This window comes from Pelodiscus sinensis, chromosome 19 (genome assembly GCF_052426305.1).
Source record: "Pelodiscus sinensis isolate ZL-2025 chromosome 19, ASM5242630v1, whole genome shotgun sequence".
In the NCBI taxonomy this organism is placed as follows: Eukaryota; Metazoa; Chordata; order Testudines; family Trionychidae; genus Pelodiscus; species Pelodiscus sinensis.
In genome coordinates this window covers 31365426-31385860 of record NC_143070.1, presented here as the reverse complement: position 1 = coordinate 31385860, position 20435 = coordinate 31365426, and the positions used below count along the sequence as shown (strand labels likewise).

Below are 20435 nucleotides of genomic sequence, written 5' to 3'. Positions count from 1 at the left end.
GCCTGACTAAGGGTGGCTAGTCCAGGTAGTCCCTTCTATAAGTCTCGGGGCACGTGCTCCCCCAAGTATATGGCATTGCTGATGAGGGGCAGAAGCGCACAGGTGCTGTCACAGGTGTTGTACCAATAAAAGCAAGCAGGATCTTATGAGGGGGATAAGGCAAAAAGCCACATTTATTGTAAAGATAATAATAAAGAATAAAGAAAAGATAGAAGCAAACAACGTTGTTTAACTACTTATTCCTATCACTACTTAACCCTTATATATATATATATATATATATAAACATTGATTCAATCATTCATCCAGGTTCTGTGTAGTTGTTATAGTTACCAGCCTGGAAGTTGCTTGTGACAGAATACTGGCCAGGTATTCTGCACACAAGTGAGGGTAGTGGGGAGTGAAGTCCTGATCAGATGCGCATCTGAAGCTCCTGGTGGGCTGGCAGCAGAACGTTGGACTCTGACTCCATAGTCTTTTAGTCCAGTTCTTATAGGAATTTCTTCCTATGCCAGTCTATGGGAATTGCTGCATCACGTTCAGGGTGGCTGTCAGGTGCTAATCAGTGATCTCATAGGGTGGGCCTCCAGTACTTGGTTTTCTCCACTTGACACCTTTTGGTTGCCCTGGCACCTGACGCCTTCTTCAGCCCTTTGTTGCTGCATTCTCAGGCTGGCACCTCTCAAAACCATTCATTCATCGTCCAAGCAATCTCTCTCTTACGTACATTCCCTAATTAATGTTTCCCATACAGTATTTTGTATAATAATAACTTTACATATACAAGAGTTGTAGTTACAAAAAGTCACAGGTTTCTGGGTGGCATTTCTTAAAACATTCTCTGAGTGCTGAGTTAGTTACTGTTATAGTTACAATGTTTCACTTTGCGATTAGGGTTAATTGCTTCACAATGCTTTGAAGAGAATGGGCTTCAATTGTGTAACAATAAGTTTGAGTGTGCCCTGGGACACAGAGAGAAGAGCTGTTTCTGGCTACATAGTATTATATTTTTAACAGTTTTAAGTTACATGACCTAATATTACATTCCTAACCAATTATATTCTAGAGGGGCAATAATTATAAATCTAAACATTTAACAATCTTAACAAATAATAATAATAATAATAATAATAATAATAAATCTAAACACTTTAAGTTGTGGGGAACAAATTATGGGGAGTCACTTCCAATTGGGGGAATCATTTTTAATACATTTATATGTTATCCCTACACAGGTACTTCACATGCAGACGGACCCCTTGAGTGAAACCTGAACTAGATCCATCCATGTCACAGCAAAAGGAAGAAAGTTGGGTTCTTCCCATGTGTCTTCTTTGTTCCAGAGTCTCTAGGGGTGCGGTCGGGGCAGGTCCACAAAAAAAAACCCCACTTGAATGAACCTCGGTCTACAAACACACAGAAACACCCCTGAGGGTTTCCTTGCCTCTACTTAAATGTTGACAAAAAAATTGTTGCTAACTCCTTGGCCAACTCTGATTGCTGTGGGGTTAAGAAATCTTCTCTTGTTAATTCTGTGCCCTCAGGAAGGGAGCAAATTGAAGAAGGCCAGGCCCCCTCCTTGGGGCTCTAACCCAAACCCTAGGACCAAGGGATTTATAAGCCAGCTGATTAATGTTTGTTGTACTTTTCCCTCCCCACATCTGGGCCAAACCGCAAAGGCCACTCTACAGCCCCAGCAGCTGGGGGAGATGAGCATGTTAGAGCCTCTGCCGACTGAGCTGTAGCTTTCTGTGCCTAGGGAGCCAGACACCCCCAGGGCTGGAGGGAAATGGGGATTGGTGGCACTTTGGGAGTCAAAGATGTTGTCTGGGACCATGGAATAGAACAGTTTCACCAGCCTTCCTGAGGAGGGCACCATGGCTCAGTTGGCTAAAGCACCTGTCTAGTAAACAGGAGATCCTGGGTTCAACTCCCAGTGGTGCCTTTTGACACCCTTTAATCACATTTTCCTATGTGTTTCTGGGACACAGAAGAGGCCTCCCCTGGCCACCCATGGAACTGCTGGTTCAGAAAAAGGCTGATTGGAGAGGAGTTTTAGAAAGAAGGAAACCAAAAGTGAGAAGCACCTGCTGCCCACAGACCCTCACTCTCCATGGCCGCAGGAGCTGCAGAGGTTGCACCCTCAGGCTCTCTAGGTGCTGACCCCCCTTAGGGAATCACAAGGGCGTGTGGCGCTGGCTCTCCTTTCCCAGCAATTGCAGTCAGAGCCCTGCCTTGTCAGTGCCAGTCACAACAGCCTCTGCACCCACTCCAGGCTTGTGGTTTCCTTCTTCCCAATGTTCCTCCCCAATCAGCCTTTTCCTGAACCAGCAGCTCCATGGGTGGCCAGGGAAGGCCTCTTCTGTGTCCCAGGAGGACCTAGGAAAATGTGAGCTGTCACCTGGGATACGTTCCTGGCTTTAGGCAACGTGTCCTGTCTAGGGCTTCATCAGCCCGGGAGCAAAGGGCAGGCAGCATCCCCCATGATGCAGAGGGGCAGGTCCACATCTCCGGACCTGAGGGTGCAGCCAGGGGAGAAGTGCTGGGGAGCATCTATGCTGGCATCACGCGCCTTCTCCGAGAACAGACCCACGTCCTGAAAGGGAGATAAAGTGACCTGGGATGACTAGTGTAGCTGAGCCAACACTGCAGGTTTGTGTCTGTCGAGTGGCTAGGATTGAGCACTTCCACTGCTGCGGCCGGGGTTGGGCTCCCAGTCAGGGGAAATAGCCTCCTCTATATTCATGAATTCTGCCAAGTCTTTGCTCTTTCAGCATGGGAAGGGAGGGGCTGGGGTGCCAGAGGCAGGCTCTGTCTGGGAGACTCACCTGGCTGAGCCCTGGCCAACACCCCAGCACATTTCCCAGGTAGCTGCTTTTCTGCACAGGCTGCAGATGTCAGGTGCCTGGGGAAATAAGAGCCTGAGTGGAGGAGGGGGGAGGGCTTCATGCAGGCAGCTGTCATTGGCATTGGAAACAGTCCAGAAAAGCATGACAAAAATTATGAAAGTTTGAATCAGCTGCCATAGTTAGTATAAACAATTAGTAACACACATACTAAATGAAAGCGAATATGCTACAACAAGTCACAGCTGGAGAGATCTCTGAAAACATCCACTCCCTGTGCAGCCACAAATGTGATGTTAGAAATTATTTTAAAAGGCCTTGACAAGAAGACAGTGACTATCATATTACATCTCTATAAATCCACGTGGTGCCCACAACTTGAGCACTGACTGGAAATGTGGTTGCCTTATCCCCTGCCCCCCAAAAAACCATACCTTGGCATTGGAAACTTCAGAAAAGCACAAGAAAAATGATGAAAGGTTTGGATCAGCTGCCACATGAGGAGAGACTGGGACTTTTCACCTTAGAAAAGTGGAGACAAGGGGAGATAAGATAGAGGTCTATACATCATGGCTGTTGTTGAGACTGTAAATAAGGAAAGGTATTTTTCTTGTTCCCATAATAGAAGAACTAAGGGTGCGCCATGATATTAGCAGGTTGAAAACAAACAAAAGGAAGAATTTCTTCACACAAGCGCAGTCAACCAGTGGAACTCCTTGCCAGCAGATGTTGTGAAGACCAGGACTATAAGGGCATGTCTATACTTGGAAACTATTTTGAAATTGCTTAAATCAACTTAATAACTTACAGTCTAAGAAAACAGAAATAGTGTGTCCTCCGTATGGGGAAGCCTCAGAATTAGTCCTAGGCAGGCTCTGTTACTGTTCCTTTCTGGGGGCATGGAATTAAAAACAGAGTTGCAAGGCTGGGAGCAGCTGAAGCCAAGAGCTCTGTTCTCCTGTGTCAACAACCTCTGAGGTGTCATGAAATCCCCTTTCTAGTTTCTATCCCTGAAATATGATCATCTTTATGATGTAATTCCTGCCTCTTGGTTCAGCTTTGAACTCTGACTGCAGATGTTTGCTTACCAGAGATGGAGAGATGCCAAAACAGACTATGCCATATTGGCAAAGGTTTCTGCCAAAGCCCGGGATTGAACCAGGGACCTTTAGATCTTCAGTCTAATGCTCTCCCAACTGAGCTACTTTGGCAACTGCTTCAAAGGACCTGAGCAAATATCCAAAATAGCAGCAAAACTTGAGGAACAAACGAAAAAAAACAGCTGGGTCACCTCATTCCCCCCCCCTGAAATTTCTTCATGCCTACTTGGGGGAGCATCCCCCGCCCCAGTTTGGGAACCCATGCCTTGCAGTGAACGCTGAGGGAGCTGGGATTCCATCCCAGAGGATGGGATAAGTGAAAATTCCCACTGCACATATTATGGCTTCATCAGAGTGAATGCTGGGTGGCCAGGGTCTTGTTGCACATCTTCCCCACCCCGTCAGCAGCCGCAGCCCCTTTCAGCCACTGGGTCAGCCCAGGAAAAGAAGTGGGAAATGGGACAAAGTAGCTTGTCTCTGTTCATGAGCTTCTCCAATGGCTGAAGGCAAGAGGAGAAAATGGGCAACAAAGACCCTCCACTGAACTGGAATCACAGCATTCACTGGAAGGGGCCAGAGCAGCAGGGAGTAGAAACCATTACTCCAGGGGAGGTTTGAACTCACAACCTCAGCACTTCTCCCACAAGTACTGCCTTATAAGTACTGTGCCCAGGCCTTTTGCCCCACTGGAGCAGCTACTATAGCTGTAGGAGCTTTGCACTTGCAGGATCTCTGGGTGCTGACCCCCACCCACCCAAGGGAATCACAAGGGCAGGTGCTGCTGGCTTTTCTGTCCCAGCAATTGCAGCAAGAGCCCTGCCTTGCCAGTACCAGTCACAGTAGCCTCTGTACCCGCTCCAGGCTTGTGGTTTCCTTCTTCCCAATGTTCCTCCCCAATCAGCCTTTTCCTGAACCAGCAGTTCCATGGGTGGCCAGGGGAGGACTCCTCTGTGTCCCAGGAAGACATAAGAAAATGTGAGCAAAGGCTACACCAAGGTACCACTGGGCGTTGAACCAAAGAACTCCTGTTTACTAGGCAAACACTTGACTCCCATGCTAGACAATGTCCTCCCTTTAGTTACATGGCATTCAGTCTTAGCTTTCTCCAGCTCTCAGGTAGGAAAAGTCTCTGATTTCTCTAGTAGGAGGGAGGACACTAACTGACATCTCCAGCCTCATAGGAGAACAGAAGCAAATTTCCCCCAACAAAGAAAGGGGAGGGAAAAAAAATACTTCAGTATCTGATTAGTCCCCTTCAGCACTGTGTAGCTTCCTGTCCTTCAGCATCAGCTCTGTGATGGGACAATAAGAGCATGTCTACACTGGAGTGTTATTTGGAAATAAAGTGCCTGTCTACACAGCAAGCTGCTATTTCAAATTAAGTACAAATTGGCAGACTTCCTACTCTGACTCCAGTAACCCCCATTTCATGAAGAGTAGGGAAAGGTCTCTTCCTGCCAAAAGCCAAGTTAAGCTACTTCAACTACACAAATAAGTAGCTGAAGTTGTGTATCTCAGTTTGACTTTTGCCCTGCTGTGTAAACATGCCCTAAATGAGCTACTAGTTAAGAAGCTGGCAAAGGATCCCTTCCCATGGTATTATAGTGCCAGGGAAGGGTACACACCTGGGCAGAAAGCAAAGCAGCTGGGGCGCAGAGAGAGAGACAGGAGTGGGCCTGAGGGAGCAGAGAAGGAATTGAATGGAGAAAGAGGAGGGCTCTTTCCACCTGGGTTTGACACAGACCTTTTGCATGGCAGACAAATGGGATAACACCACAGAGCAGAAACAACAGAACAGAGGAAATTTTTCAATGAAAGCTTCAAACCCCCCACTTGCAGAAACAGTTTACATCCATCGACATTTACAAAATGCTTCCCCACAAACATCTCTCCAGCTTGTGTCTCTCTGGGAAAGATTTCTGCCAAGCCCGGTCCCAGTCCTGTGGTCAGAGCTCCCTGAGAAACAGGACACCCTCACTCCCAGCCATGTCCCCTCCCAGGTGAGAAAGAGGAAATGAGCCACAGGCTGCTGTCCCCTGGGTCAACAGATGAGTGGGTTGACTGTTCTTAGGGACACCACAGCAATATCCCTGCTTCCCCCTCGGAGAGGGTTTCCTCAGGGCCAGAACAAGCCATTCCGGTGCCCTGGGCAGACAGCTTAATTGCACCCTGGGTTGGGGAAAGGCACATGCATGGCCCAGCCCCCACCTGGAACGTGGGAGAAGGCGCATGGAGCTGGCAGCAAGGCACATGCCTCCTGCTGCCCGGCCACCGCCACTGGTGCTCAGCCTGGTGCTGCCGGGAGCAGGCCAAGCAGGGTCCCGCAGCCGCAAGGGGAAGGGTGCTTCTGGCCAGCGCTGCGGGGGTTAACGCAGCCCCTGCCTTGGGTGGTCACTGCAGGGTGGCTGGTGGGAGCTGCTGCAGCTTGCGATACAGACACGTGGTGCCTGATGGCAGTTATCAGCTGTAAGGGGCACACAGCACCCCTTATATCAGGCGCCCCGGGCAGCTGCCCGGCTAGCCCATGCCTTAATGCGGCCCTGGGTTTCCTGCATAGAACGACCGAAGCCCCACAGATCAGGAGAAGGGTTCCCAGCTGGGGATCTCCGGCAGCAGCCATGAGATGGTGGGAGCCAGTTATTGCAGGACAAAGGACACCAGGGCTATGTCTACATTCGCGGATTCTTAGCAAGTACAGCCGTTCTTGGCAAGAATCCATAGAGCGCCCACACTGGCCCCCAGCTCTTGCTCAAGGAAATTTACAGTATGGTGTGGTAAGAGAGGGCTTCTTGCACAAGAGCTACGCTCTTTTTTAACAGGTGTAAGCCCTCTTGCGCAGGAGCTCTTACGCAACAGGGCAGTGTGGATGCTCGGCAGGGATTTCTTGCGCAAGAAAGCCCTATGGCTAAAATGGCCATCAGAGCTTTCTTGCGCAAGAGAGCGCCTACGCTGCCATGGGCGCTCTTGCACAAAAGCACAGAGCGCACATGGCAGTGTGGACGTTTTCTTGCGCAAGACTTCTTGCACAAGAACCCTTGAGCAAGAAGGCATGAGTGTAGACATAGCTCACGAGTGGGACAAACTAACCATCTGCTTTATGGGCAAAGGAGAAACAAAGACAAACCCCATCCCGCTCTGCCTGGCACTTTGCACCCCCAGCCAGGGCTAGATTAAGGCATGGGTGCCAACCTATGGAAGCACCTGATTGAAGTGGTAAGGGATGCTGCATCAGGTGCCCCCATAGGTTGCTTCCCTGGGGCAGAGGAGTGCATGCAACATGCGCCCGCTGCCCAGGGTGCAAGAATGGCTCGGGCCGGCCCTGCCCCCAGCCCAACTCTTCCAAGCACCCCTAGAAAGCAGCACTCACACATGGGGGGCTGGAAAGTGGAGAGACTACCACTCAAAAGGAATCACTCTGGGTAGGTCTGCACTGAGATAGCAGCCCGGTGGCCAGGCTGTAGCTGGTCCAGCTCAGCTGTACCTGGCCTGGAGGGCTTTGGTTGGGAGATTAGAAACCTGCAGTCAGGGGCATCTCTGGAGGGCGGGGGAGGATGTCACAGTGTCAGGGCAAGTGTCATGCCCCCCCATCTTCCTTTGCTCCAGCCCCACTGCTGAGAGATACTGACCATTGTCATTGCTTAAACTGCACACAGAACTTGTGGAAAAGGCTAGCATATGGTTAAAATACAATGAACATTCTGGTAAATTATCAGAGGGGTGGCCATGTTAGTCTGAATCTGCAAAAGCGGCGACGAGTCCTGTGGCACCTAATAGACTAACTGAAGTGCATCTGACCAAGTGGGTCTTTGCCCACGAAAGCTTATTCTCCAACACTTCAGTTAGCCTATAAGGTGCCACAGGACTCCTCGCCGCTTTTATTCTGGTAAGTTCTCATTTGTGTTGTGCTGTCTGCACATCTAACTCACCAGAGATCAAAGTGCATGACCCGAAGGCCTTCACAGAGAGAGAAAACCCACAACACAGGGTAGGTTATTCAACACGTTCACATTTATAAGAGTGAAACATAAGGAAATCTTTTAAGCTTCAGAATATAGGAAATAAATAAACTTACTCGTTTTCTTCTGCAGTGGCTAAACCTGCTTTATTTCTTGCCTCATTACATGTCTGTGTTATAGAACTTTTTAACTATGTCATTGTACTAAAACAAAAACACAAGTTCACCTGAACAAATGATCTGGAGTAGTCCAGAAAAGCCCAGCAAGAACTATACCCAGAGACGGAACCAGTGCTCTGAGATGGGACCAGTCACGCTCTGCCAGGAGGTTCATCGGGATTTTCCTGTCCACACCAGGTCTTTCTCCTGCAGCCCTCAGAAGCCGGACTTAGGACCACAGAAACCACACTGGGATTCCTGAGTATGGGGAGCCCAGGCCACTGGTCAGTGACCCTTGGGGTGCATCTACACAGCAGCCTTATTTCGGAATTACAGTGCATGTCTACACAGCAAGCCGTTATTTGGAAATAACATCCACCTGGAGGACTTGGTCTTTTGGCTAGGCTGCATCTGAAGGAAGGAGCCAAAGACCCCAGGGTCGGGGAGAGCCCTGGTTTGGAGGGGCAGCTGGAAAAGAGGTTTTAGGGGGAGTTTGTAAAAGTTTGTACTGAAGTTTCAGTGGAGCATTAACAAAGCATTTTTTGTTACCTTTGAGTTTGTAATGTGCTTTGCTCTGCCTGTTCTCACTTATCACCACTTACATCCTACAGCTTGTACTTAATAAAACCACTTTTACTTACTATCAAGCCCAGTGTAAACAATTACTACCTATGGGAGCAATCGGTGTGCACATCCCCCTTTCATTGCTAAATGGGGCTTACCCCATTCTTTGGGGTTTGATCCCATTTGGGGAGTGCTATCCCAGGAAGCTGGGCCCTAAACTGCTCTCTCCTCAGATCTGAAGAGGTTCAGCATCTGTACCACTGCTCAGAGGCGGGGGTGGGGGCGGGAATCTCAGCTCGGGGCCTTGGTCAGGGGAGACTAAGGAGCTGCCCCAGCAGGACTGGATAGTGAGAAGCCCCAGAGAGCAGAAGGGTGAGTGGCAGTGGCCAGGTCAGTACCCCAGGAGGCCCTCCCCAAGGGGTCTTCTGGGACTACAGCCACCTGGCCAGGCAGCTTTAACAAAGTCTGACCTGTGTTTGAAGCCTTTTCTGCAATCAGAGCTTTTATAAGGTGACTCTTCTATGTATTCTTATGGCTAGTAATGCAGGAGCACTGACTGAAGCTTTTCCCGCAGTCAGAGCAATTGTAAGGTTTCTCTCCTGTGTGGATCCTGCTATGGGTAACAAGGTTTGAGTTTGTTTTGAAGCTTTTCCCGCAGTCAGAGCAATAGAAAGGTTTCTCTCCTGTGTGGGTCCTCTTATGGTTAAGAAGGTGTGAGCTTCTACAGAAGCTTTTCCCACAGTCAGAGCAGCTGAAGGGTTTCTCCCCTGTGTGGGTCATCCTATGTCTAACAAGGTTTGTGCTGAAACTGAAGCTTTGTCCACAGTCAGAGCAATTGAAAGGTTTCTCTCCTGTGTGGCTCCTCCTATGGGTAATAAGTTCTGCGTTGCTACTGAAGCTTTTTCTGCAGTCAGAGCAGTAGAAGGGCTTTTCCCCTGTGTGGGTCCTCCTATGTCTAACAAGGTTTGACTTCTGACTGAAGCTTTTCTCGCAGTCAGAGCAATTGAAAGGTTTCTCTCCTGTGTGGCTCCTCCAATGGGTAATAAGGTCTGTGTTGCTTCTGAAGCTTTTTCCGCAGTCAGAGCAGTAGAAGGGTTTTTCCCCCGTGTGGGTCCTCCTATGTCTAACAAGGTGTGAAATCTGACTGAAGCTTTTCTCACAGTCAGAGCAACTGAAAGGTTTCTCCCCTGTGTGGCTCCTCTTATGGGTAAGAAGGTATGAGCTACTACTGAAGTTTTTCCCGCAGTCAGAGCAATCGAAAGGTTTCTCTCCTGTGTGGGTCCTCCTATGGTTAAAAAGGTGTGAGCTTCTACTGAAGCTTTTCCCGCAGTCAGAGCAATTGAAGGGTTTCTCTCCTGTGTGGCTCTTCCAATGGGTAACAAGGTTTGACTTCTGACTGAACCTTTTCCCACACGCAGAGCAATTGAAAGGCTTCTCTCCTGTGTGAGCCATCCTATGGATAACAAAGTGTGAGTTTGCACTGAAGTTTTTCCCACAGTCAGAGCAGTTATGGGATGTGTCTCTTGTATGTATTTTCTGATGGTTTGTAAAGTGTGAGTGCTCACTGAAGCTTTTCCCAGAGTCAGAGCACTTGAAGGGCTTCTCTCCCGTATGGACCCTTTGATGTTCAGGAAGAGTTTCACAGTCACTAGACGTGCAGGGTGACTGTTGATGGGGGATTTCCTGTTGAACGGTTTCTGTGTTTCTTTTCTCCCCTGTGCTCCTACTACTGGAGTTCCCTTGTCCCTCTCCTAGATGGTTTCCCTGCTGCTTTTTAGAGCTATGCTGACTCTCACAGCTCTCTCCTTGCTCACGTATCTGGAAAACATGTCCTTCAGTTTGTCTCAATAATAGTCCACATGGAGACACTTGCTCCAGTCCTTCATGCTGAAGACTCTTTTCATGGTTCTCAGTCAGTGTCCCGTCACCTGTTGGAATAGAGGAATGATCCAGACAGGAGTTATTCTCCACGATGAACTGCAAGGAAACTCTAAAAGAGGAATAGAAAAGGGGACACACGCTCAAATAATGGTCAAATTATCATGAGCTGAGTTGGTTGTCCTCCTTCACAACCCTTCCACAGAGAAGAGAAACCACCACATTCTGACTAGAGTTGAAGACAAGCTGAACAGTCAGTCAGACTTCATGAAAACACACAAGTTACATCTGCTATAAGGAGACAGACACTGGTTTCTGAGTCAGTTTAACTGATTGCTCACCTGTCTGGGTGTTGCTGATGATCTCCCCTTCCTCACAGCTCAGAGGATCTGGGACCCGCAACTCCTCCTCTCGCTCCACCCAGGAGATCACATCAGTTTCAGAGACTGGAAACCCTGTTTGGAGAGCAATGAACCAAGTGCTAATCTTGTTCATTAAGGTCTTTGCCATTATTGCTTCCAGAGCCAGGATCCGAGTCACCCACCCACAGAGGCTCCTTTCCCCACCTTGCAGAGACTGGGCTCTGGCTGGTACAAGATCCCAGGACACACTCCCCTGCAGTAAAGATGCATCACTCCCCCACCTTGGGAATGGCTCAGCTCATTCCCCAGAGCAGCTAAGTGCTCTGCTGCACTCTCTAGGGTACAACTCAGCCCCCCTCACAGCCCGGTCCATCCGCCCGGAATCCCACAGCTGGACAGGAACACACTGCTCAGAAGGGGAGCTCTAGTGAGCGCATGAAGGTGTGACACCAAGGTCCCCAGGTAGGGCTCAGACAGCAGCTGCCACATGGCAGGTCACTAGGACTTGGAGATGAAGGACCCAGCAGATCTCTAGCTTCCCACGCCTGTCCACAAAACCTCTGGCTGGTGGGCTGGGCTTGCCCTGCTCTTTGGCTCAGATGTTCTACTTGGGCCAGGAGGAGGCAGAGGAAGTTGCCTGAGCATCTAAGTGAATGCTTGGTTGGTTGCTTCACGTCCTGCCTATGTGCCACACTCCTGATCCCAACTGCCTGTCTCTGGGTGGGCCCTGCCAGCTGCCCACAACAGTTGCCATTCCCATGGCTGCCCAGGGTGGCGCTGGGCTTCTGTTGGAGCAAGCCAGGGCGGAGCCGGGCAGTGCTGCTTCTCTCGTGCTTGAGGCAGTTGCACAGCTCCCCCTTTGCAGCCTCCGTTCTACTCTGCCAGCTGCAGCCTTTGTGTGGTTTCCCAGTCCAGCTCTGGTAGCCAGCGTGGCCTTTGATTTGGTGCCCCTCCAGGGCTGCACAGAATCTATAACCTTTCCACCTTGTGAGCGTGTTTCCCTCAGCTTTGGCCCCACCCCTTCTTGGAACTGCATTTTCTGTTCAGAAGATCCACCTGTGACATGACCATGGAGATCACTGTGCTACTGCTGTTAAATAAAATAATCATAGTCATCACATCAGAACATTCCCATTGACGTGGCACCCAGCACACTTCGCAAAAGGTTTATTGCAGCTGTGTATGTCCATTCTTTTTGAACTAGAACAGGCTGGGCTTTGGCAGAATGGTGGAGCACTGGTACCAACTAACCAGGAAAGCACATTCCTGAGCAGGAAGAGGCCAATCAACACACATCTCCGCAATAGCTGCAAACACGGTCCTAAGAGATGGCTCAGAAAGACACTGGCCCTTGTACACAAGAGTGGGATGAGGGGATAATAGATACGGATGTTTTGTTCAAAATAAACAGGCAGGAGGCTAAGGGGGTAGAACACATGGAACATGCATCTTGTTTGTGTCAACATATGAGAGAAGCCACAGGAGGGGCATGTTGATGCTGGCTGAGGGGCAGCATTCTCACTGCTGACTGACTGGTACTGTTATTGGGTTGGGACAAGCCTCACTATACCTGTGCCTGAGGAGCTGGGACACTAGCACCGTGCTCCTTTTCACAATAAATTTGGCCGAGTGCCTTAGCCTCCAAATGTAGCCTGGATCTTTCTTAGCAGCAACCCTGAGCTGTGCTGCATGGATAAACCGCAGGCTCTGACAGTGCTGCTGGCATCAGAGCTCCAGAAAGAGCTACCCTTAAAAGCCATAACACCACTCTGTGGCCCTAGCAGCAATTCTAATGGCACTGCAGTCGCTGTGGGAAGCAAAATTATCAATCACAGCAGCACCTGGGAACTCTGGTATAAATCAGGACCCCACCGTGCTAAGCATTATCCCTCTTTAATGTAGGTATCTTTCCCAGCCCTGAGAAACAGGGACACTCTATAATAGCAATTGAAGAGAGAGGTGACTGCACACAGAGGCTGCGTCTAGACTGGCATGATTTTCCGCAAATGCTTTTAACGGAAAAGTTTTTCCGTTAAAAGCATTTGCGGAAAAGAGCGTCTAGATTGCGCAAAAGCATCTGTGCCAAAAGCATCCGTGCCAATCTAGACGCGGTTTGGTGCAAGAAAGCTCCGGTGGCCATTTTTGCCATCAGGGCTTTTTTGCGCAAAACAGTTTTTACCTATCTACACTGGCCCTCTGGCACAAAAGCATTTGTGCAAGAGGGCTTTTTCCCGAGCAGGAGCGTCGGTATATTTGCGCAAGAACGCTGAAAATCATACATTAGATAGTCAGTGTTCTTGTACAAATTCAAGCGGCCAGTGTAGACAGCAGGCAAGTTTTTGTACAAAAGAAGTTGCTTTTGTGCAAAATCTTGCCAGTCTAGACACAGCCAGAGAGTCTTAGGTCACACAGGAAGATTGTGATGGGCAGAGAACTGAACACAGGTCTCCTGAGCACGAAGCCAGACATTCACACAGGAAGAAAGAGTCCCTACTCGAAGATATTTCACTTTAAAAACACAACACAGATGATGTGATTTATCTCCACTGCACACAGAGGCAAGTGAGCCCCAGAGAGAATGAAGCTGAACTTCTGAAAGGAAACCCAGCCTGTGCCTGAAATGCAAGAGGAGCTCTGCTCACGTTTCTCTACTACAAAGCTACCTCGGACAAAATACTCACAGAGCGTGAACTGCCTCATCCATCCTCCCTCAGCCCCAGCATCCAGCCCCTCTCACTGGCAAGAACAGCATGTCACAGAGATTAGCTACAGGCAGGAAAGACTTCGGGAACTGCACCCACCTTCCACTGGCTCAGCCCACTGCCACAAGGGGAACCTGCAGGCACAAAGACCAGACAGACAAAGAGCCAGACCTCTAGTACCTGCTGTTCCTGCCTGAGCCCTTCTACTCACACCTCCAGTCAAGGCACAAGATGGACAAGATGGGGGGAAGGGCACTAAGACCTTAGCTGTGGGAAGAGCAGCTTCACTGTTAAGTCCCTCAACCTGCTTTCCCTGGGAAGGGACACGGAGGGGACAGTCTTTCACAGAAGAGCCAGGATTATTGGGGCAGATACTTGTGACATTGAGGGCAAAGACAATGAATGTTATTGAACCAAACCCAACCCAGCTGCTCCAGAGCCCACCTAGGGGAGCTTTTATTACCCAAGGTGACAAGAATCTTCAGCCAGTTCACAGCCTCATAATTCTCCTGCATCACATCCCTGTAAAGGGCTCTCTGGCACGGGTACAGCAGAGCACATTCCTCCTCGGAGAAATGCACAGCCACCTCCTCGAAGCTCACCGGCACCGCCATGGCCATTTCCTGTCCCTGGCTCTGAGGGCTGGGGGCTGAGCTAGAGACAGACATGGGTGTTCTGCAGCCTGGCAGGGGGAGAAGGTGAAGTGGAGACATTTCAGAAGGGGCTTTAAGATCTTAAGATTCCTGGGATCAGAAGATATCCTCAGGCATGCAGTCTGACCCCCTCAGTGGCACAAGCCATTACACTTAGTCCAGTTACCCAGGCACAAAGCTCTGTTTCCCCAACGGTGTATTTTCTAGAAAGTCCCCCAGTGATTTGAAGACATCAAGAGATGGGAGAATCCACCAGTTCTTTGTTCGTTTCAGCAGCTAATCCTCTTCCCTATCAAACATTTGTGCCTCTTTTCTTGTCTGAAATAGTCTGGCTTCAGCTTTCAATTACTGGCTCTCATTGAGCCGTATCCACTCGACAGGGTGGGTAATTCTTTTTCATGGGGGGGGCCAAATGGAAAGTGGCTGAGAGCTGCACTCTTCCATGACATAAATGCAGGAAATGGAGGATCCGGGACGGGCATTGGGAAGAAGAGTATGTTTGGGGTAACGGTTTGGGATACAGGACAGATAGAGGGTTCTAGGAGGGAATTTGGGTGAAGGAGCCTTTCAGCCTATTTATTGTTTGAAACCAGCCCCATATTGAAAGTGACTGAGCAGTGAAATCTGAGCCTGAATGTGCCGTCCGTTTTGTGCTTTAATTTCACCCCTTTAGCATCACAAACCTCTAGACCAGTGTTTCTCCAAATGTCCACAGGTCCCCGTGCAGCACCCCTGGGGCTCCTCACTGATCACTGGGTGATTTAGGGCTCTGTGCACCATGGTCGCTGGGTTTGGTTAGTAACTTCAATGACAATCCCATGAAGATATTTTCACAGGAATTCTCACATGACTTAAAGAATTTCCACCAGCAAACTCACCTTGTCTGAAAGCTCCAAGGGATTTTCCTCTTGCTCTCTCCAGTGCAGAGGGCAGAGTGTCTAGTGGGGGAAGGGATAAGAGAGGAGAGATTCCAGGCTCTCCTATTCATAACAATGTCCCACCCTGAACTCTGCATTTCAATTCTGTCAGACACACACTCAGGTATTTAGTATGAAAGAGTCTGAAACTTGCATTTCCTCTCTCACACAGGCACCTCCCAGCAATGGAGCCAATATCTCTGCAGCCTCACACCTGTCCCAGGAGAGACAAGCCGTAAATGAGATTTACTCTTCCCTCCTCATCCCCTTCCACTTGGGTTTCTCACTCACTTACTGCCTCTTATCATAACCTGGACATATGGTGGTGGAACACGTGGCCATCACAATAACGTTAGCCATTTTGATCTCTGAACGAGAGGTTCAGAGTTTGCAAACCCCTGGCTCTATCTGCAAGCAGGTCGGTCTGTTCACTCAGTGTCTCTAAGGAGAGCAGACTGATGGGGCCGTCATTCTCCACATGGGAACTGAGGCAGGGGAAGGTTGGCTTCTGAGGCCAGATTCAATAGTCTCAGATAATTGAACCACTTTCCCCTCATCCATCCCTTCCAGGTACCTTTGAACTTCCTCAGAGTCTCCGACAGAGCAATCATTTTCTGGGAGAAACCTCTGACTTGTTCTTCCAGTTCAGGGGAAATCTCTTCGGGCAGCTGGAATTGCCCCATCTCACACCTGGACAGAAACAATTCAATGTGATTGTATGTCGTTTACTGCTGATAAGTTCTGGCTAGTAAGTCTCAGCTCTAACAGGCCTGGAGTTAGAATTCCTCCAATTCTCCCAGCCTGAGAGCAGGGACAACACATCTCATAGCCATTCAACCTTCCCCACAAAGATCCCATTTCAGTTCTTCACTTCTGGCCTGGGGAGACTGGCTGGGGGAGCAAAGGAGAATAGAGTCTCCATGGTCAACTCACTCCTTGGCCTCCAGATGCTGAGGGACAGGAGGTTCCCATAAGAAGGGCTGAAGGAATCTGTCCAATAGGGATTAGACTGAGACACCAGCTCCCCTCAACCTAGCTCCTTCCACACAGGTCTCCAAACAACCCTCAAGTGGGACAGACTCTTGATCCCTGCTGTCCTGGGCTGAATGTGCACAGTGCCCAGCAGTGACAGCCCATGTTCCACCCCACAGTCTTGCGGCAACCAATCCCCAAGGAGGTGACAGCTCTAAGCTCCAGGAAACACTTGAGGTCAGACTGTGCCCTGAATGGGGAAATCCAGAGTCTCAAGTGCGAGGATGAGACCCTCAGAATTAAATGCATCAGAGATATTCATGTCTAACATCTGGCTGTAGAGCTCTGGAAAGATGTGGTGCTAACATCTGCTCCAAGCCTTTTCCCTGCTCTCTGCAGTGTGAGGGGAGTGAGAGCCACGTACCTACTCAGGGCGCTTCTGACGTCCTAGAAAAAAAAAGACAGAAAAGAATCTCAGCCCCATTGGACACACACAGGGGACCTCTGAGAAGAGATTTTGCAAACCTGGGAAGAGAGGCCCTGCCCTGGCCCCAGGAACATGGATCCCCTGAGTGAATGGGGCTTTGCCATCTCTAATAGATCTGTGCCTGTAACTCTACAAAGCACAAGAGTCATTCACATGGCAGCAATGCACAAGGTGTTACACTGAGATCTGACAACGGGGACCAAGCACTTGTGATTCAGGAGCCCCCCTTCGCTGTGTGAGGAGCTGGGATGTTTGTCCCTCATTCTCACCTGCAGGAATTCACTCACTGGCTTCTGACAGGTCTCCTCCAGCTCCCCGATCCCCTCGCTGATACGGGAAATCTGCACGGAGAGGTTCCTGACAGTGTCAATCTGGAACCTCCCAATCTCCTCATCTAATTTCTCCAGCTGGGCTAGGAGTCGCTGCTTTTGTTCCTCCAGAAACTGCAGCAGCTGCTGAAACTCAGCCACAATCATCTGCCTCTTGGCTTGGGTCCATTTCTGTGTGAAAACAGGGAAAGGGCTGGTCAGGGGCATGGATGGAGCCCACGGCCCTTTCACGGGGAGCTGAGTGCGCAGTAGGGAGAATTTCTTGGAAAACTCTAAAGTTTGCCTCTTTGTGATTACTAGGCAGATGCGTCTCTCCCAGCATCTCCTTTGCCCCGTGTCCCTCTGAATGGGATGTTCCCATGTCTGTCATGGGCAGCATCTTTTGTTATTCATGGGCTCTGGGAATTCATATCCAGAGCACCAGGAGGCAGGACTCAGCACCAGCCTGACAGATACCCAGGGAGGAAAAAGAAGCAAACATATAAATGCACCAAGTGAGCAGACAGTCCTTCAGGAACACATGCAGCTCACTTGGGGAGGATGTCTGGGAAAACCACAAAGGCTGGACATTAACTCATGCACTGACACGGATTCTCAAGGCCTTTCCACACATGGATCTCAGCCAGCAATTCATGATCCAGGGGAAACACAAACAAGCCGAACCTCACCAAGGCCACACAGGAGTCTGCCTCCTAACACAGCCCTCCCACTGCCAGTCCCTGCTGGTCCATAGCCACAAGCACTTACCAGATACTCCTGGGTTTTCCCTTCTGCTGTTGCTTTCCTTCTCAGCAGCTTTTCTCTCTCCTCCCTCAGAGTCTTCAAATGAGTCTCCAATTTTTCCTGAAGAAACAGATATAAGCACGAGGGCAAATCACATTAGATGTTGGGAGCCCATTTATCTGCCTTTAAGAGAGTCCCAGTTTTGTGGAACTCTGCCCTTGTCCAGCAGGGACCTTATCTAGTGCCAGCTGCTGCATCAGAGTTCAACCCCTCATGGAGCAGCCCAGAACTTCAGCATCCCAGTGGGAAACCTCTTCTCCCTGCCGAGCCTAGGGCTTTATCAAGGCATCTTTCTCTCCTAAGAGCCACACTTCAGCACTGTTCAGTGATGCTGAGGGACAGGGAGCAGCGTAGTCTAACAATTGGACCAGGGTTCAGGACTGAACTCTATCCCTGATGTGTCTGGCGACTATGAGCAACTTGCTGCCCCACCTTCCCTTCCCACAGTTTGTCTAACTGGACTGTGACCTGCTCAGAGCAGGGACGTTCCCGTGCTGGGTATTGTGCAGGTCACTGCAGGTCTATAAGGCAAATGACAGCTATTATTCCAGTTCATCCAATCAGTAACAGCTTGTAACCTCCTCTTCTCCAGTCCCAAGGCAGCTCACTGACAGAGTGGCCTGTAGCTCCTGTAATCTAAACCTTTCTGATTATTAACACCTTCCCTTGTGCAAACACCCCTCCTCCCACCAGTGAGGGCTGGGTTTCAGGATTTAGAGCCTCAGAGAAACATTTCCCACATCAGGTATCTGTAAAGACTTGACATAAGTTGCCACAAAGCCAGAACATTTACTTTTTACTGCATCTCTTGGATCATGAAGGCTTTACAGATGTGGTCACCAACCAATAGATCGGGATCTACAGGTAGATCTTGGAGCCTCTGACAGGTGATCTTGACTGGTTTGGCTAAGAGGCTATCAAGTGCAGCACTTCAGCTAACCCCTCTCCCTGCTGCTGCACATCTCCTGCCCTTTGCCTTGGAGCTGTTTCCTTCTCCCACCCTGCATTCTATCTCCACAAACAGAGGGAGTCTGTAGGCTGCTTTTGAGAGTGGTGCAGGGGTGAGCCTTCCTCAGCCCCACTGCACCACCAAGAGGAGCCACCTGTGGTGAGCAGTGTGCAGCTGGAGCCTGTATCCCTGTCCTAGTTGTATACTTCTCCCGTACCCCAAGTCCCTTCTCTAACTCTGAGCCCCCTGAACTCAAACTCCCTTACAGAGCCTGAACCCCCTCCTGCACTCCAACACTCTCCCCCTGCCTGATGAAAGGGAGAAAGGATGGGGGAGGGAGAAGGGATGCAGTGAGCAGAGGTGGGGCCTCGGAAAAGGATCACAAAGGAGGTGGGGCAAGGGTATTTGGGTTTGAGGTAGATCCTGGATTGCACTTAAATTCAAAGAGTGATACTTTAAAAGGCTGGAGACCACTGCTTTACACTGGTTGGTTCACATCTGTGGCCGGTAACAGTCAGTGAAATTAGCCTGTAATTAAAACCCAATGTTATTTCCCATCACACTGGACAGCCACTCTGTACCTTGTACTCCTGGGCAGCTTCCTGTAAGGGCACCACCATGTGAGCCTGGGATCTGTCACACACCACACAGATGGGAGTTTGATCCTCTTCACAGAACAGCTTCAGAGCCTCCTGGTGCTCCCCACACACCCCGTCCCATCTTGCTCTCTGTGCTGCCTGGAAACTCAGGGGCTTGGCTAGTTCCACCACGTTTGCCAGCTGCCGGTTGGGCCGGAGGGGTCCCTGCTGCTCAGTGTCTCTGCCCTGAGGGCTGAGGGGGGCCTGGCAGGAATTGTGCCCACACTCCAGAGTGACAGGGGCTGTGAAATCCTCCAGGCAGACGGGACGCGGCGCTTCCTCCCGGACACTTTCCACGGGGCTCTCTGCAGCCATGGCTGCCTCTGGGCTGGGGGACCGGGGCCGGGTCACTGTCCTGAGCTCAGCAATAGAGGAGCAGGTCCGGGGGGGGGTGCGTCAGGCACCAGCACTGAGGACAAAAAAACCATCAAAATTAAAAATCTAAAAAGCCCCAAAAGCTTCGCTCCCCCCCTGCAGGGGCCATTGGGCCTCCCCCGCGAACTGCCCCGGCCAGAACCGCCCCCCCATCGCTGCGCCCCTCAGGCCAGGGCCCCTCCACCCTGTGTTCAAATCCCCCCCCCCCCGCACACTCTGCAGCCCCCTCACAGCCCCGCCCGGCACCACCCAGGTCCCTCCCCCCCCCGCCAGGCCAGCACGAGCATCAGGAAGCGCCAACAGCCCGAGAGGGGCGGGGGGCGACCGCAGTGGCAGGTGAGGCGCGCCCCGATACCCAGCGCCGGACCCACCAGCAGCGCAGGTCACAGCCCCTCCCCGCAGCGAGTAACGGCCCCAACGGCCCCTCACAACGGCTCCCGGCTCAGGGAGCGCGGAGCATGGGCGGAGTAGCCCGTCAGACCGCGCATGCGCAGCAGCTCCGTGACTCCGCTCAGACTCCAGCGCCAGGGCTTAGCTCAGACCGGGCGCTGCTTGGCCCCGCCCCCCGGACAGAGGCTACTTCCGCGTCTCGGAGCCCGGGCCGGCTCGCAGGTGGGGCGGGGCTTTTGCAGCGCGTGGAGCGACCCGGGGGATTCCCTCCCTGCCGGGCTGGGAGCGGGGGGCCGGCGCGCGCTGCTGGGGTTGCAGGGTTCGCTCCACGTGGCTGCCCGGGCGCTTCTGGTTGGTCCCGGGGCGGCGCGCGGAG

General features: G+C 50.8%; 1 protein-coding gene and 2 non-coding genes across 11 annotated transcripts; 1 reads left to right on the top strand and 2 right to left on the bottom strand.

Moving 5' to 3' along the window:
• Positions 1 to 149: 149 nt before the first annotated feature.
• LOC149522947 (zinc finger protein RFP-like) lies at positions 150 to 20399 on the bottom strand. 9 transcript variants are annotated; one of them, XM_089771239.1, is made up of 12 exons: positions 20041 to 20399; positions 19238 to 19703; positions 17672 to 17767; positions 16865 to 17095; positions 16533 to 16555; positions 15711 to 15826; positions 15098 to 15157; positions 14030 to 14248; positions 10844 to 10957; positions 3281 to 3368; positions 2829 to 2905; positions 150 to 2596 (listed from the first exon to the last, which is right to left on the bottom strand). In XM_089771239.1, the coding sequence occupies exons 2-12, from the start codon at positions 19607 to 19609 to the stop codon at positions 2565 to 2567; spliced, it is 1428 nt and encodes a 475-aa protein (XP_089627365.1). In that variant the 5' UTR covers positions 19610 to 19703; positions 20041 to 20399; the 3' UTR covers positions 150 to 2564. The 9 variants fall into 9 exon arrangements, with proteins under 9 accessions (XP_089627365.1, XP_089627367.1, XP_089627359.1 ...); XM_089771241.1 differs by lacking the exon at positions 14030 to 14248; XM_089771233.1 differs by lacking the exons at positions 150 to 2596; positions 2829 to 2905; positions 3281 to 3368 and adding an exon at positions 8022 to 10552.
• TRNAT-AGU (transfer RNA threonine (anticodon AGU)) lies at positions 1872 to 1945 on the top strand. The gene has a single exon. It is a non-coding gene; the product is annotated as a tRNA-Thr (tRNA).
• Positions 3985 to 4057, bottom strand: TRNAF-GAA (transfer RNA phenylalanine (anticodon GAA)). Its single transcript has one exon. It is a non-coding gene; the product is annotated as a tRNA-Phe (tRNA).
• Positions 20400 to 20435: the final 36 nt, after the last annotated feature.

What these genes read in the sequence shown, in the direction of transcription:
- LOC149522947 (XM_089771233.1), bottom strand. Translation starts at nt 19,609, where the DNA reads ATGGCTGCAGAGAGCCCCGTGGAAAGTGTCCGGGAGGAAGCGCCGCGT. An exon ending in CAGTGAGTGAATTCCTGCAG is followed by an intron (nt 16,556 to 16,864) that starts GTGAGAATGAGG and finishes TTTTTTTTCTAG; the next exon opens with GACGTCAGAAGCGCCCTGAG. An exon ending in CATCAGCAACACCCAGACAG is followed by an intron (nt 10,553 to 10,843) that starts GTGAGCAATCAG and finishes CTATTCCAACAG; the next exon opens with GTGACGGGACACTGACTGAG.